General features: G+C 42.5%; 1 protein-coding gene across 6 annotated transcripts in view; it reads left to right on the top strand.

Annotated features, from left to right (window-relative positions):
* The window catches only part of MAG (myelin associated glycoprotein), a 48,495-nt gene extending 33,610 nt beyond the window's left edge, over positions 1–14,885 (top strand). For 4 of the 6 annotated variants that reach the window (XM_089478447.1, XM_089478446.1, XM_089478448.1 and 1 more), the window contains 7 exons: positions 870–1,166; positions 2,702–2,959; positions 3,767–4,027; positions 4,253–4,540; positions 5,878–5,974; positions 6,790–6,889; positions 11,717–14,885. In XM_089478447.1, coding sequence (XP_089334573.1) covers positions 870–1,166; positions 2,702–2,959; positions 3,767–4,027; positions 4,253–4,540; positions 5,878–5,974; positions 6,790–6,889; positions 11,717–11,863 — 1,448 coding nt within the window. In that variant the 3' untranslated portion in view covers positions 11,864–14,885. Of the gene's footprint in view, positions 1–869; positions 1,167–2,701; positions 2,960–3,766; positions 4,028–4,252; positions 4,541–5,877; positions 5,975–6,789; positions 6,890–8,955; positions 8,998–11,716 lie in introns of all 6 variants that reach the window. The other 2 variants (XM_089478450.1, XM_089478451.1) reach the window with 2 other exon arrangements.
* Positions 14,886–17,156: the final 2,271 nt, after the last annotated feature.

The raw sequence follows: 17,156 nt of genomic DNA on the forward strand, positions 1-17,156 counted from the left end.
GACAGCTGTGGTAGGTTCAAGGTCTATTTTCTGTTCCTGTACACACACACACACACTATGGACTACAACCACCCCAAATTCAGCTGTCATGCAGAGAAAGAAATGAAACAGGAAATGAGTTTTTGCTTTTTCCATTTGCAACCATATTTCATCATTGTGCATCATCGAGGGGGGTCCTTGTTTTTTTACTATTCCTGGAGACTTCCAAGAAGGACTTTTCTGTCCTTTGGGAGGGTTTTTTCACACACACATCAAATTTGGGAAGATGCAGGGGTTAAGGTGGGCCTACAGTCTGCAGTTTCTGGGTTAAGAGTAAGAACCTCTGGAATGTTCCAGGACCAATTCTGTTTCCTCCCTTTTTGTAGCCCATTCTGGGCCATACCACATCCTTCCAATGAATTTGGTAGTAACTCCACGTTTATTTTCAATGCCCTGACTCCATTCTCACCATTTTTTAAAAAGTGAAGTTGCATTTCCTGGATGCTTCCAGGAACATGTTTCTTCATTATATCTCTCTCTTTCAGAGTGTAGTGGAGTTTCCTTCCTTGGAGGTCTTTAAGCAGAGGCTGGATGGCCATCTGTCAGGGATGCTTTGACTGAGAGTTCCTGCATGGCAGGAAGTTGGACTGGATGGCCCTTGTGATCTCTTCTAACTCCATGATTCTGTGATTCTATGATTCTGTATGGGCATATGCACGCGCGCACACACACACACACACACACACACACACACAGAAGTGGGGGTCTCTGTGGGTTCCAGAGGTCACAAAAATGAGGACTCAGTCTATATGTGGCCCACCCCTGCTCTCAATAGAGTCTAGAGGAGGTCCAGGTTTTGCATCATCTCTGCTTCTTTTTTATGCCCGTAGATAAACCCACTATTGTGAGCCCAGAAGAAGTGGTGGAAGGAACCGAAGTGGAGCTGCGCTGCGTGGTGCCTGACAACTGCCCCGACATGAAGCCCATTATCACATGGATGAACCATGAGAATCTGGCTGAGCATTCGGTTTACGCGCAAGTGGAAGAGGAGGACAGCACTTGGTCGCTCATCTCCCTGCTCAAGTTCATGCCGTCCCGCGAGAATCACGGGCGTGAGTTGGGATGCAAAGTCACCTATGCCAACACCACTTTTGAGTTTGATGGCTTCACCACTCTGGATGTTAAATGTGAGTTGTGTTGCTAAGTGGCAGCTTCTGTTGTACCTGGATAACCTTTGGAGCCTGAGTTGCTTGCCCACTGGTTACCAAACCTACAGATTCTGCAATGGGGAGAGCCTCTTTGCTTCCACACAAGGACTCTTGTATACTGTTGAATACTGCCTTTCAGCAGTTAGCTAGAAGCAGAATTAAAACAGTGCTTCCCTCCAGAACAAAATCCCACGCTGTAGTGCCTAGCATTATAGTGTCTCGACTCTAGTCCATATGCATGGCCAAGATCTTTCTATAATATCTACTTACTGAAAAAGACATCCTCATTACTTCAAAGATCCCCTACAATATTAACTAGAAGCTTCCACCTTAAAGCCTCTGCCTTTGTAATTTCTTCCTATGCAGTGTAATGATGGAAGTTTGTTTGTTTGTTTATTAATTTCTAGTTGAGTCATATTTGATTGGTTTCTGATTTCTTTAAAGGGGAGGCTTTAATTACAGGTTTCCTGTAATTTATTTTGCGACTTAAATTAAGTAGATTTGTTTTATTTTATTATTTTATTTTATTTAAATTAAGTAGATTTATTTTGCAACTTAAATAGAGTAGATGTGTTTTATTTTATTATTTTATTGTATTTTATTTAAATTAAGTAGATTTATTTTGCTACTTAAACTGAGTAGATTTGTTTTATTTTATTATTTTATTGTATTTTATTTAAATTAAGTAGATTTATTTTGCTACTTAAATTGAGTAGATTTGTTTTATTCTATTATTTTATTGTATTTTATTTAAATTAAGTAGATTTATTTTGCTACTTAAATTGAGTAGATTTGTTTTATTCTATTATTTTATTATATTTAAATAAAGTAGATTTGTTTTATTTTATTATTTTATTTCATTTAAATTAAGTAGATTTATTTTGCTACTTAAATTTATCTGCTTCACAGACCAACCCTCTTCAAGTATATCCCCAAATATACCTATCAGCACTCTGTAATTGGAGACATTATACACACACACACACAAAAACAACTAAACTAGACAATATAAAGCATTTGTGTAATGTGTACCAGTCTCCCTAGAGGTTTTGTGTTAGTCTTCTTTAATGGAAACAAACAGTAGGAGGTAGCAAATATGACAAAGGGAACAGCAAAAGGAGAAATAATCATGTTTTATAATGGACTATCTCCAGTCTTCAGTAAATATAACCTTATCACCAATGGGAGGGGAAAAAAAAGCAATTTGCCATGTAGGATTTTAAGTGGAAGAACAGCAGGAGAGTATTATGCAATTCTGTCATCCTTCCACTTAAATTTGCAAGCATTCTGACTCTGTTTTTATTATGTTTAAAAAAGCAACAGTCCAAGGAAAGTTCCCCGCAACCATGTTTCCTAAACAGAGCATGGATTTGTTCTATATTTTTGTGCATCTAATTGTGCATCTAATGCAGAATCTAACAGTATCTTCGTTTTTTAAAAAAGCAAATTACTAGCCCTGATTGTTGCAGAAAGGTACCTTATGCAAAGCTGATATCCTTGGCTTTCCTTCGCAGTCCCACCCCGTATCATACAGGCAAACTCTTCCGTGGAGGTAATACATGGCTCAGATGTGGTACTGATGTGCTCCGTGGACAGCAGCCCTATGGCTCTGATCACATGGCTCAGAGAAGATGAAGTCCTACACGAAGATGTGGCTGGGAACCTCACGCTGCATCTAGAGAATGTCACCTACCTACAGGACGGCATCTACACTTGCGTGGCTGAGAACATCTATGGCAAGGACAACCATTCCCTGGCTTTGGCTGTGCTATGTGAGTGCCTACATTCTGAACCTTATGAGGTGGATCTCCCATTCTTGTGGGAGGCCTACTATGGTGACTGAAACCACCAAAAGAAATTAGGATGCTGATTCTCAAGCACCTTTCATTATCTAAATCCAACCCAAGCATACCAAAAAGTCCAGTTCAATTTGATTTTAACCTTACAGGTATCGTAACTGGATATTTATGATAGGGTTTGAGTACGAAAATTATCCCCACTGTTGTAAGCTGCCCAGATTCCCAGGTATTGGGCGGGATATAAATAAATATTATTATTGTTGTTGTTGTTGTTGTTGTTGTTGTTGTTGTCATAGCACTATAGTGGTATAATGTGAAAGTGCCCCAGGAAGGAAGCAGCCAACATCATTGGTGAGGAGGGTGACAGCAAAAAATAAATGCATGTAGATACTACATCTGGGAAGGGAGGGAGAAAGGAGGAGAAGAAGAAAGAAGAAGGAAGGAAGGAAGGATCAGAAAGAGGGTTACAGCAGGAAGGAGATGGGGTTCCAGTTTCATTTACTTTTAACTCCAATCCAAACCACCACTGGTTTTGGCCCCTCTGCCAATATCCCCCCCCCCCCCACAAATGACCCCCAAGGAAATATAACCCTCAGCAGAAGAAAGATTTCCTATACCTGGTCTAGTCCTGCTGGGGTGGAATCCTTTGCAATCTCCCAAGCACCCTATCTCTGGTTTCAGAGAGCAGAACACAGTTCTGCCAATGGTATTTTACATTTGCAAGAGTGCGTCGGCAGAAGATGATGGACCTTCTTGGTTTTGTCCCCCTTCCCTTCACAGATGCCCCTTGGAAACCGGTTGTGAACACATCTGTGGTGGCCGTTGAGGGAGACCCTGTATCCATCCTGTGCAGCTCGCAGAGCAACCCAGAGCCCATGATCACCATTTTCAAGGACAAGAAGGCAATGGCCATGGGAGTCTACCAGAACCAAGTGGCCTTGGAGTTTGAGTCAGTGTCTCATGAGGATGATGGGGAATACTGGTGCACAGCAGAGAACCAATTCGGTCAGCGCAGCACAGCCTTCAACCTCACTGTCGAATGTAAGTGCTGGACCCAATCTTAGGATCTCTCTTCAGTGCTGGGAGTTTGGTGACCCCTGTTGCTTATCCTCACAGAAAGTGATAATACAAGGAAGTATGTGCATCAGAGCACATGCAATGTGCTTCTTCCACCAGTGCTGATGATGCAGAATTGCATCTGAGGATGTTATGCTTCAGACTCTTCTGTTTCATTCTCTAATTCTCTCTCTCTCTCAATCTCTGCAGTTGCTCCCCTTATCCTCCCAGATTCCAAATGTACAGCTGCTCGGGACACAGTGAAGTGCATATGCGCAGCCAAATCCAATCCAGAGGCAGTGATCACCTTTGAGTTACCCACGCGCAACGTAACAGTGAATGAGACTGACCGGGAGTTTGTGTACTCTCAGAAAACAGGCTACATTGTCACCAGCATCCTGACCGTTCAGAGGGAGGTGGACTCCCAGCTGTTCATCGTCTGCTCAGCCAGGAACCACTATGGCACCAAGAATCAACAGTTGCAGTTCCATCACTCCAGTGAGAGTCCCTGCCGGCATTCACTCCTCCTGATCCCTACAGTGTTGTTCCCCAGCAAAATAGATGTGATGTCAGCAGGGCTCATGCCATGAATTATCCTTATCAGTCCTCTGTCAAAGCCTGCATGTAGCCTAAATCCCTAGAACTCTTCAGTCTTCCTGCTTCTTCTCCTTGTTGGTGCTGCAGATGGGCAAAAACTAGCAGGCACAAAAAGCAGATATCTTTGCTCATTTGTCCACTTTGGCAGGGATTAGTCCTCTGTCATCCCACTTTTTCAGCTGCTTTTAAAATGTCCCAGTTTCTCTCTCCTCCTCCCACTTTCCCCCTTTGTCCTCAGCTTACATTAGTCACTGCAAACAAAGTGCAAATTGCAAACCTAGGGCCCAAACAGACAGGCCAAAATAAAGCTGCTTCGGGCCACTTTGGAAGTGTGCTGTTTAAATGAAACATGCATCCTAAGAGGCTGGAAGCTGCACCAAAGACATGCTGCAGTCCTAAGGACTGGGGAGCAGCTTTGGTGCAGCTTTGGGCCTCTTCGGATGTATGTATCATATAAACAGCATACCTCCAAAGTGGCTCGAAGCAGCTTTATTTTGGCCTGTCTGTTCAGGCCCATAGTTTGCACTCAGTTAACTCAGCATGAGGCAGAAGAGTAGCGAGGAGAGCAGGGGCAAAATCTTACCCTTCCCAGTAAGTTCAGACAAAAGCAAACTGCTATAGCATCTCCTAGCTTGTGCGTTCTTCCTCAGTTATAACTTTTGCCATCTGTAGCACACACTGATGTTCCTTGGCCACACATGTCCAAATTTTTATTTAGGATATATGGAGGGTAATGTAAACTATGCCAGGAGGGAGGGAAAGAAAGAAAAGATTGCAAGGGTTGTGGATGTTTAGCCTGGCAAGGAGATGATCAAGAGGCAGTATGACTGACATGTTCATTTATCTGAAGGATCATCACATAGGTGAGGGAGCACATTTTCTGTCACACTATATCAGAATGGGCAAAGTCCATAGAAACAAAAAGAAAAACATCAAGACTACAGGTGATCATATGTACGTTTTCAAAGCATTGTGCCTTCTCTGTCTTAGCAGAAGCCAGGTCCATGCTTTCAGAGCACCTATTGCTCCCTGTTCAGGCAGGGAGATGTTTTGAAAAAATGAATGTGGCTGGATCTTCAAAGCATGTGCTTTTTCTGCTCAAATGGACTGAAGGAATGGGGCAGCCACAGTCACCATGAGTTTCCCATTTAGTTTTTTAATACTTTCCCTCTATTGAGCTGGCGGCAATGTTGTTGTCCCACTGCCAATCCTACGCCTGTGTTTGCTTTTTTTCACAGACAGTCTGATGTGGGCAAAAGTGGGACCTGTTGGCGCAGTGGTAGCCTTTGCCATCCTCATAGCTGTGGTGTGTTATGTCAGCCAGACTAGGAAAAAGTAAGTTGTTCTTACAGTTGTTCTTACCTTTATCTATATCCTATCTTTTTCCCATGGTTGAGTCTCAAGGTGGCTTCCAAATTAAAATGCTTAATAATAATTAAAATCATACCCAAAGACAACATTAAATTTATCCATATTAAAACAATTTGAAACATTGGGCCCGTGCAAACAGGTCAAAATAAAGCTGCTTCGGGTCACTTTGGAGGAATGCTATTTAAATGATGCATGCATCCTAAGAGGCCAGAAGCCGTGCCAAAGCCACGCTTCACTCCTAAGGACTGGAATGCAGCTTTGGTGCAGCTTCTGGCCTCTTATAATGCGTTTGTCATTTTAACAGCATACCTCCAAAGAGACCCGAAGTAGCTTTATTCTAGCCTTTCTGTATGGGCTCATACTCTTAATAAAGATAAAACATAATTAAAATAGTTCAGTTTTAAAAAATACAGCACTTTCTTACAAGCTCTTTCATTACTGAGTTTTAAAAGCTTCTCTGAATAAAAATGTCTTCAGCTACTGATGAAAGAATGGCAAAGAGGGAATGAGCCCCAAAGTCTAGAAGCAGCCATCAAGACGGTCTCTCATCTTCCCATCAACTGAACCTGTGAAGGCAGTGAGACTGAAAGAAGAACCCCTGAAAGAAGAAACCAAAGCAATCCATAGTCATTAATCCAACTATCCCTGAAAGGCCACATGATTCCCAGATCTACATTAAACACATTGCTTGCTATCAAAATTGAATATACTTGTTGGACAAGTGAGCACAGTTCCCCATAGTAAGTCTGGGTCACCTTGTTTTCTTTCTTATTTCTCAGGAAAAACATAAATGAAAGTTCAAGCTTCATGCAAACAGAAAACCCCCCTGTCATCTTCAGTGGAGACTACAGGAGTTCAGGCAATCTGGAGAAATCAGAGGTACTAATGTAATGGAAGATGAAATAAGCAGAAGCAATGCCAGTTCTGGGTTCTGGAGGTCCCTGGGCAAGATATTTTCAGGGTGCCCACATTAATCTTACTCTTGTTGCAGTCTGTTCAATTGCTTCTCCCTTCAAGATCCAATCTAGATCGCTTCCTAGAGCAAAGGCAGGCATTATGTGGCTGCCTTTGAATATCAGCTCCCATGACCTGTCCCCATTGGCTATATTCACTAGGGCTTATGGGAGATGCAATCGACCATCTAAAATACCATATGTTCCTCAGTTCTAACACAACTGCCTCTTTTGCTCTCACCACATGCTTACTCAGTTAGGAGCAAGTGAACATGTGGTGACAGTAACCAAGGAGCACAGGGCAAGTACGCTTATTCTTTCAGAAGTGCCCCCAATAGCATACCCAATGATGCCACCACCTGAGTATAAACCTTGACCAGAGAAGGGTCTGACTCCACATGAGTCAAAAAGACACAGATGCCAGATCTAGAGTTATAGATGCAGTGCACATACTAGTTAAGTCAAGCCCAAATACTTCCACACATATACAGTATATACTCTGTCAAGTCTTGGGAAGTCAAGCTCCTGCCAGGGATTGAGATAGAGTCAGGGTCATTTTTAAATTATTGGACTTAACCTGCCCATAATTATGGTGCTTGCAATGAAAATCATAATGAGAGTCAGAGGAGAGAGATCTGGGTAGCAAGACTCAAGAATAAGAGCTATATAGTGAGTAGATGACCAGGCTCTTGGTCAAAAGGAACAGCTCTCATGGATGGAGTAGAATAAAGAAGGTTGGTAGACCTAATAGCTGAGATAGAGTGTAATGTAATAGTTCCATTTGCACAAATATAGTGGGCCCTTACCTTATGTGAGAGATGCGTTCTGGTCACACACACACACACACACACACACACACACACACACACACCCATGTAAGGCAAAAGACATGTATGTTCAAGCCTCATTGAATACAATGGGGCTCATGCTTATGGTGCGAGGCATTCAATTTATTACAGCATGGCTTCAGTGTAAGCTGAAAACCTCATATGATGTGCCCGCATATGGCATGGGCACACTGTAAACTACAACAGGCAGTTCAACATCCCCTGGACCTGTGGTTGAGCCACTGCAGGCCCCTTCCTCTATGGCTATTCAGTGTCTTGCAGGGATAAGGGAAGCATCTGGCTATGTTCCTATAGCCAGACACAGAATCATATCATCCACTGAGAATCACTGGAGTCCTTCAGAGGTCTCATTCTGTGTCTGGTTACAGGAACCTAGCCAGACACTTCTCCAGTCCCACTTGCCACTAACCGTGGAACGGCCATGGGGAGGCTGTAGCGGCTGAGCAGTAAACCCAGGGACAGGGATTTGGTCATTGCAGATGTTGGAAGGGAATACCCACTTCCACTATAACAAGAAAAAAGACATATGTAGGTGTAAGATGGGCCTACACCTGCATATGCCACTAACCGGATGCCAGCCAATGTGTTCATCTTGATGGATCAATCTGGGATGCAACCAATCGCAGCTGATGGCTCTGATGTCAGTGAAGTGGCGATTCAGCTCCAGGTTTTAGTATTGTACAAAAATATGTTTTCCATGCAGAAAAGGTGTTTACTACACAGTGGGAAGAAAACTATTTGTTTATTTTATTTTATTTCAAGGATTTATTTTCCGCCTTTCAATTCATCTCTGCATGCAAAGATTAAACAGTTGAGGATTTACATCCGAATCAACAGATCAGTTCTAGCAGAAATTGATTTGCCTAGCAGCGGTATATTCAAGTTCTAACTCAAAGTGTTTGGGGGGATCATAAATAAACTATTAAGAACCATTAGCTTTACATGGGGACCTGCTCCTGGTATAGATGAAAACCGTTAAGTATGGGTCAACACTGATGCTTGTGTTTTTGGGACTCTCTTTGGGGACTGTCAGAATGAGTGACTCAGTTTAAAAATGCATCTCTGCCCCACTGTTTTTGGCTTCTGCCAGAAGAGGTATCCTTCCCACTCAAGTCACTAGTGACTGCTCTTCCTTTTCTAATAGTCTAAGGAGATCTGTTCTCTGGAGAGCCACTGACCCGGGTAGGTAAGTATGGACTCCCTTGTCCATGTGTCACGTTGTGTTTCCCCTTTTTCGTCTATATGGTTTTTGGGCTGTAGAAATCAGACCTCTCCCATTTTATGCTCCCCTCCTACCTTCTCCACATATTGAGAAATCTGTAGCATCTTTTATGGGATTTCGTTTCCCTAAGGGGCACTAAAGATGCATGGTAGTATCTTTGTAACAGCTACAAATAGGTTCAAGCAGGCATTATGAGAGCAAAGGCAGAAGTTGCTAGCCTTGGAGAAATGAAACCACACTCAGACTGAAAAAATATGTCTTCAAGATTGATGATGATGATTAGTATTATTTCTTACCAGCCTCTCCTTATAGATCAAGATGATAAGCAACAATAAATTAAGCACATAATACAAATTAAAAGAGCATGTTAAAGCAATACATATTAAACAAATAATCAATATAGCCTTTAAAAATGCTATAAAATGTGTGTATTTCGGGGCTCTCTTTGGGGACTGTCAGAAAGAGTGGCTGAGGTTAAATTCACCTCTACCCTCCTATTTCTGGCTTCTACCAGGAGTATCCTTCCCACTCAGGTCACTAGTAACATTTTAATACCATTAGTATCCACATGTCAGTGGGTCAAAGTGGCTCTCACTCACTGTTGCAACAGCCCTACAAAGTTTTATTGTAGGGAGTAAATAATATAATGGGGAGGGGGGTAAAGGGCTGAAGTCAGTTATGATATCCATTCTGAGTTGATGGGGTTTTTCATGCACAATGTGTACTTTGTTCTTATTTTTGGTGTTTGGTGTTGTGGCATCTCTCATGTCTCTGATTTGAAGACAATGCCAATACTGTACCTTTGATTTGACAATGGCTTTCTTGCATATTAAAAACATTCAGGTGTGCCTACGAATCCTGGGAGAGAAAGAAGCCCCACTTTCAGTGTCATGTAAAATGCCCTGTGTTATTTGTCCAAGCAGTGTCTTTCCAATGGCCTGTGTCTATGCCATGTGGAGTCAGTCCTTGTCTTTGTGTATGTCCTTCCTAGGGAATGTTACTGCATTTGCTCATCCTTGTTTTGCCATATGTAAAAATGTGAGGCTCTTGTCCATCAGTGATATCTGGTTTTACTGCCAGGGTTCATTCCTGTAATATCTGATGAAAGAAGAGAGGACAACAAGGCCAGGCCAAGACTTTCGGCAGTCTGAGGCTGTCCTAATCCATGCTGGTTGGGGGATTCTGGGAAATCTAGTCCAAAAAAGAAACTTTTTTCAAACATTGCCATAAGCCACATTCAGCTTCTTTCAATTAATTCACTTAATGATTTTTTCCTTTTTCACACAACTGTTAAAGATACAGGAGATTTATCCTCTTTTTGTGTGACCAACCAAGTCTAAACAGTGTGTGTGTGGAGGGGGGTTGCCTTCAACTTCTTTGTTGACTTATGGCGAGCCCATCACTTTCACAGGGTTTTCTTAGGCAAGGAATACTCAAAAGTGATTTCCCATTGCCTTCATCTGAAATATAGTCTACAGGTTCCCTTATGGTGTCCCATCCAAGTCCTGGCCTGACCCTGCTTACCTCCCAAGATTTTGTACACTTTGAAATTAGTTCCATGAGGAGAACAGTTCTGGATGAGATCAAATCCTTGTGGTGTCCCGTCCTGGGCACCACAGTTCAAAAAGGATGTTGCGAAGCTGGAGCATGACCATAGAAGGGTGACCAAAATGGTGAAGGGTCTGGAAAACATGACCTACAAGGAGAGATGTATGGAGCTGGGTATGTTTAGCCTGGAGAAGAGAAGGTTTAGAGATAATATGACAGCTTTGTTTAAATATTGAAGAATGGCATACTGAGGATGGAGCAAGCTTGTTTTTTGGAGTTTGGTGGAGTTTCCTTCTTTGGAGGTCTTTAAAAAGAGGCTAGATGGCCATCTGTTGGGGGTGCTTTGATTGAGAGTTGCTGCATGGCAGAATGGGGTTGGACTGGATGGTCCTTGTGGTCTCTTCCAACTCCATGATTCTATAATTCTATGAAAGGGTGACTGGTCCAATTCTGTTCCTCCTGTGTTGGCTAGTCTGATGTAGTCGGGGAGCCAGCATGCAGGACTTGTACAAATATGCTCTCCATCTTGAGTTCCACAGCAACTAGTATATAGAAACATGCTACCTTTGATCCTGTACATAATATGTAGCCATAATGACGACCAGTAGTCATTGGAAGACTTCTGACCTATGTTCCAGAGTCTTAAGAAGAGCTCTCTCCACAAATGGACATTTGATCAAAAGTGGGCTAAGTGTGGCCTTTCCAGACATTGTTGGACCGCAGCTCACAGTGTTCCTCATCAGAGACTATGGTCCAAAACACACTGCAGCAATAATCCAATTTGGGACAGTTTTAACTGCCCTGGCTCAATGCTAGGGACTTCTGGGAACTGTAGTTTTGGGACACATTTAGCCTTCTCTAACAGAGAGTTCTGATGCCACATGATAGGTTCAAGCAAAATCAAACTGCTGTAGCCTCTCTTAGCTTGGTGTACTTCCTCATTAACAACTTTTGCTATCTGGGTCACATTCTAATGTTGCTTGGCCAAATGCATCCCAGTTTTCATCTGCCAAATGACTGAAGATATGGTAGAACTGCAGCATCTGGAGAGACACATGGTCTCCATGCCAATTGTAAATTAAAGGTCTGATTCAGGCCTGGTTTAACCTGTTCTTTTCTCTCCTTCCTGCTACAGTACGGGCGCTGTGACAAACGACTCCTGGCCAAGCGAGAGGACCTGGGCATTGACTACGCCAACATAGACTTCTCCAAGCTGTCCACCAAGGACAGCTACACCCTGACGGAAGAGCTGGCTGAATATGCCGAGATCCGAGTGAAGTGAGGCCTTTTCCCACCACTGCCAAGGCAGCTCCCACGGATCTCCCCCATTGGAACTGTTCTAGTCTAATGAAACCCTTAGCTGTGCATATTGGCTTGGCGACCCAGCCAGCCATTCGGAGAGGACCCAAACCCACCAACTGGGCTTGAGGCCCCCATGCTCACACTTTTAAATTCTATGTGTTTAATTTCTCCCCCCACTCCCCAGACTGAATCCCAATCACGCTCAATGCCGAATAGTTTCTCTGTATTCGTTGCAAAACTCTCTTTGGGCCACCCAATCAGGATGGCAATGAAATGGTAAACGGGGTGGCTGTCTTCCACATCTGCTGTGGGAATCTGGTTTTATCTACAGTGTGCCAACAGCATGCTGTTGGTGATGTATGCAGCTGGGAACGGACCCTAGATTATCTCTATGACAGTGAGTAACCAATCCAGAATAAACTGAGTGGTCTTAAGTATGCCCCTGTGCAGTTCCATGAAGGGATCATCTTTGCGTGTGCACGTGAATGAATCAAATCCCCATTTACACTTATGAATCTCATCCGAGCTTGGACAAGTTAATTTTCTTGGACCACAATTCCCAGAATCCCCTAGTCAGCATTCCCAGTTCAGGGATAATTGATGCAAGATGTGGATCTGACTTGTCTGTTCCATGCTTCAGATCCAGCTTTTAGAAAGAACTAAACTCTTGGAACCTAATTCTATTCAAATTACCAATGTCTTCAAATTATATATATATATATATATATATATATATATATATATATATAAAAACAGGAATGTGCTTACAGGTGGCATGTTACTTATTTTACACACAGAGAGAGCAACAGTTCCTCTGCAACCTAAACTTCCCTAGCAGCGTGTGGATCTAGACATAGCAGATCAGAAAGAGATAAATTGGGGAGGATGGGGGACCATTGTTGTTGAACAGTTGTGCCCCTCAGTCTGTTCTGACCCGTAATGCTTAAACTGGTTTTAATATTTCCCACTTTTGTAATACGGATGACCAACTTAACATTGCCTTAGAATGTCCATTCCATTTTGGAAAAGGAGCTCTCTTGCTTTTCAAACTGCACCAAATGCTTTCACAAGAGATGTATTCCAGGCATCCCAAGTGTCATTCCCAAAGCATCTTAGATTGCTTTGAAAGAACATGCAACTGGATGTGGTACTACAACGCTTGCCCAGTTCTGCTTCCACATACATGCTATATGGCCTTGTGGCAGTGAAACATGCCCTGTTCAGAATGTAGATTCGTAGAGCAAAGAGCCTTCTTTTCCCATGGTGTCTTTACCCTTAGTAAAACATGACACTAATCTTGAGGATGTTAACACCGAGAAGCCTTCTCCCCATCCTACCAGGCTGGAGTCTTCAACCAATCAACAATACCAGCTTTATATCATGTTCTCCTGGAACTACGTGACTCTGTAGTGTGAAAGAGACCTATATTAAGACCCTGCACCATTATTTATCAAATTGCCTCTTGGATTAAAGAAACAAAAGTTATTTTTCAGGGATTGTCATAGCACCTCAAAACCAAAGGTATCAGTGCAGTACTATCCCATGCAGAATTAGGTAGGTTTAATCCCAGTGAAATTCTTGTTTCTGTGAAATTTCCATTCCAATGACTGACTTCATGTCAAACTTGCCCTGTGTGTCTTCCAGAACAGGGGCTTGGTTCTGCCATATCCAATAGCTAATGGGCCAGTGGTATTGCAATCAGGCTGAAGAATGGGACACAAGTGAGCTCTTGCGGAGAGAGATCAATCCCTGCTCTTGGGTATACAAAAGCTAGCACACAATAGGGTTGCCAACCTTCACTGCCCCTGCTTCTATGCATTAACAATAGCCTGACATGAGGAAGGTATGTCTGGAAAGGGGGTGAGGAAGGCATGGCAGTGCACATGTTCTTGGACTCTAGTGCCCATTGACCCAAGCAGAATGAACTGTGGTCAGGAATGATGAGCATTTGAGTCCCATAATATCTGCAGGGTAATAACTTCCCCACCAAAGATACTGAGCTGGTGAAGTTTTTTTGCAACTTTTTTCCATGTTGGAGGAAAAAAGAACCTCAGCTGTCCCCTCTTGCTACAGGAACCTACAGAGATATCAGATTTCTGCTTTGTTTTCGTTTTTAAAATGGAGACGCTTTCCCATCCCATCTCCAGCACATGCATCTCCTGTGTTTGTACTGTATGGAAAAATGTTGTATGTTGCCGACTGTGCAATTTGCAAATCACAAAAAAAGAAAACGCTGTCTCTAAGCTGGAATTCACGAAACACACCTCAGGAGGAGTTCTTTCTTGCCCTCCCATCCAGTAAAATGGATTCCCACCAGGGCAAAATGGTGTTTGCCAAGAGCAGCTGAATCACTCTGATTCCCCTTTGGCAACACTACAGGCACCATCCCATATATATATAGTGTACTTTGTAAAGCAAAACCAATACTAGCCAGAGATACAGTACTCTCAAAAGAAACCAGTTTACTCCATGCTTTGTAATCAAATTAACTCCTCCGATCAGATCCCCATCTCCTAACAGCATTAATCTCTAATATTCCAGACAAAATTATTGTTCTATTTATTCTAAAGGTACTTTTAAAAGAGAGAGAGAGAGACTTTGTATTTGAAATAGAGAACAATTGGAAAGGTTCAAATCTAATAATTGGATCTAAATTCTACTTTTAGTAAAAGGCTTCTCCATTTTTATTTTTAAATTGACCGGGGGTGGATGGACACAAAACCAGCCCTAGGAACCACCATAGGCCACACTTTCCCACCCCTGATCTAAGATCATGATTTCTTCATAAATCAATATTGTTAGACTCAAAGGAAGCTGCTCCTATTGAATGTGCTTTGTAATGCAGCGTTCGTGAAGCCATCCAGCAAAGGAGTAAGTGTGTTGTTGGACTGAAACTTCCATCAGCCACAGACAGCATAGCCAATAGTGAGGCACCATGAGAGTGACAGTTCTGTGCCATTGCTGTTGGCTAAACATTCAGAATCACTGCAGAAAGTACAGAACGTGTGGCACCAACATCTGAACCCAAGCAGCATCACCAAGAATAACACCAGCACACCGTTGTTAAGAATCTTACATGTTTAAGGATCTTATAGTTATGCTTTGGGCACACAGACCATCTTAGAGGACTGTGAAGTACAGCTCTTTAACCCCTCCTTGTGTCAGAAAACATTTTGGATTAGGTTGCAACTTAATACAATTTTGATATGAAATGTTTTAAGGGCAGTGGCAAGTGGCATTTCTCTCTTTTAAAAAATTGTCATTCGTATAGGGATATGAGACAGCCAGCACAGCGTAGTAGTTCGAATGTTGGACTACAACTCTGGAGATCAGGGTTTGATTCCCTGCTTGGCCATGGAAACCCATTGGGTGCCCTGGGGTAAGTCATGCACTTTCAGCCACAGAAAACCCTGTGATAGGTTACACCTTAGGGTTGCTGTAAGTTGTAAATGACTGAAAGGCACACAATAACAACAACAAATATGCATACGGACCTTGGGAGATCATGCATTATTACATTATTGTGAGTCAGAGCTATCTAGTGTCTTCTCTGACCGGCAGCCACACTCCAAGATTTCAGTGAAGAGTCTTCCATAGCCCTATTATCTGATCCTTTGATTTGGAAAGGCCCTGGAAAAAACATGGGACATTGCGCGCATGCATGCAATACACTGCTTGAGCTTGGATACTGCAGTGCTTCACATTTCATCTCAGCTATCAAAGTAGAGTAAAGTAAGTTTATATGTCACTGCCCACATTTTGATACCAAAACATGAACCTCAGCCTTTACTTTTGAAGATTTCGAGACCTTCAACTTTTATTTTCGAAGATCAAATCTCTCAACACAGAAATACCAAATATCTCCCCCACAGAAAAAGTAATTGTTGCACATTGTTGTGTGTTTCTTCCTCCTGAGAATGGGAACAGCTGCAAAGATACAAAGATGGTTCTAGCCTTTTACCAACCTTTCCAAACTCAGTGTCTTTTGAATAGATATCTCTGGGTACTCTGATATTCTAAGACTGAGAAAAGGCACATGGTATACTCTTCCCAGGAATATGTCCTTTCAGACTGCAGATACGGGAGTCAAGTATTCAGATGCACCCCCAATATAATAAAATTCAGCATATAGAAAAGTAGAATGAAAAGGAAGAGAGCTTTCTGCCTGCAAAGACCTTATTTTAAATAAAATCCCAAGCTAAATTGTTAGCGTTTGAACTTGTGGGCTTTATGGCACTCCAGGCATATCCTCATAAGCGTTATGCACATTTTGTGTGTCTGCATTCTCTCTCTCTGTCTCTTACTCTCTATTGACAAAGATCAGTGACAGAAAGGGAGGTGTCAATTCAGGTCACTGTTTATTTATATGTTATTTGTCAGGGTCTCATAAATGAACAATTTTTGCTTGACTGTAAATAGGGATCAGACGCATATGTTAATTTTTCAAACACACACAGTTTGCTCTCTAATCTCTCTATGTACCTTCTCCCTTATGTGTTGGTGTGCATGGTTGGGTTTTGGGGGGGGGGGGTGTTTCTTTGTGTGAATGAGTGTCAGGCAGATATAAATATCTATGGTGATCTCTATGGGCAGTCTGGCCAAGCTGATAAAATAAAAATTAGCCCACCTATCAGGTTGGCAATATTAATCTAGAAAGATGCTGGGCTTTTTGTACATCTCTGGTCCTACCATACCACAAGTGTTTACTGACTTTAACCCATCTGACTTTGTATTCTGAAAGAAATAAACAGTCTTTTACAAGTCCACGCCGTGTCTTTGCACCTTTGCACCTTTGCACATAGCTATCCATTGCTCAAATTTTTCAAAGGAGTTTATCAGACCAGGGAAATTGGAAGCATAATCCAATGGCAATCTGAAAGCAATCATGGGGTTTAGCATTGTGTGATAACCCACTAGACGGAATTTCGGGCAATGGGAAGTCAGTCCGAACGCAATCGTGTTTTCACATGATTGCGTGATAGACTGCCCCATGCAAATTCGGGCAATGGGAAGCCAGTTCGAACGCAATGCACATTCACATAATTGCGCTAAACTAGCCACTTTAAGTGAATGCGTTCCGGCCCCACTTTCTCTTCATGCGAATTTAAGCGCAATTCCTCCCATTTGATAAACTCCAAAGTAGTTAAGTCGATTCAACAGTGTCAATCTTCCAAACATACATCCCTGCCCTTGCCCAGTTCAACTAGTACTACCAGGGATCTGGGAGGGAAACATTGTTCTAGCAGTTTTCAACACATGAGGGCCCCACAACA

Source organism: Sceloporus occidentalis, unplaced genomic scaffold (assembly GCF_023333645.1).
Source record: "Sceloporus occidentalis isolate IW3139 unplaced genomic scaffold, rSceOcc1.0.p SCAF_13, whole genome shotgun sequence".
In the NCBI taxonomy this organism is placed as follows: domain Eukaryota; kingdom Metazoa; phylum Chordata; class Lepidosauria; order Squamata; family Phrynosomatidae; genus Sceloporus; species Sceloporus occidentalis.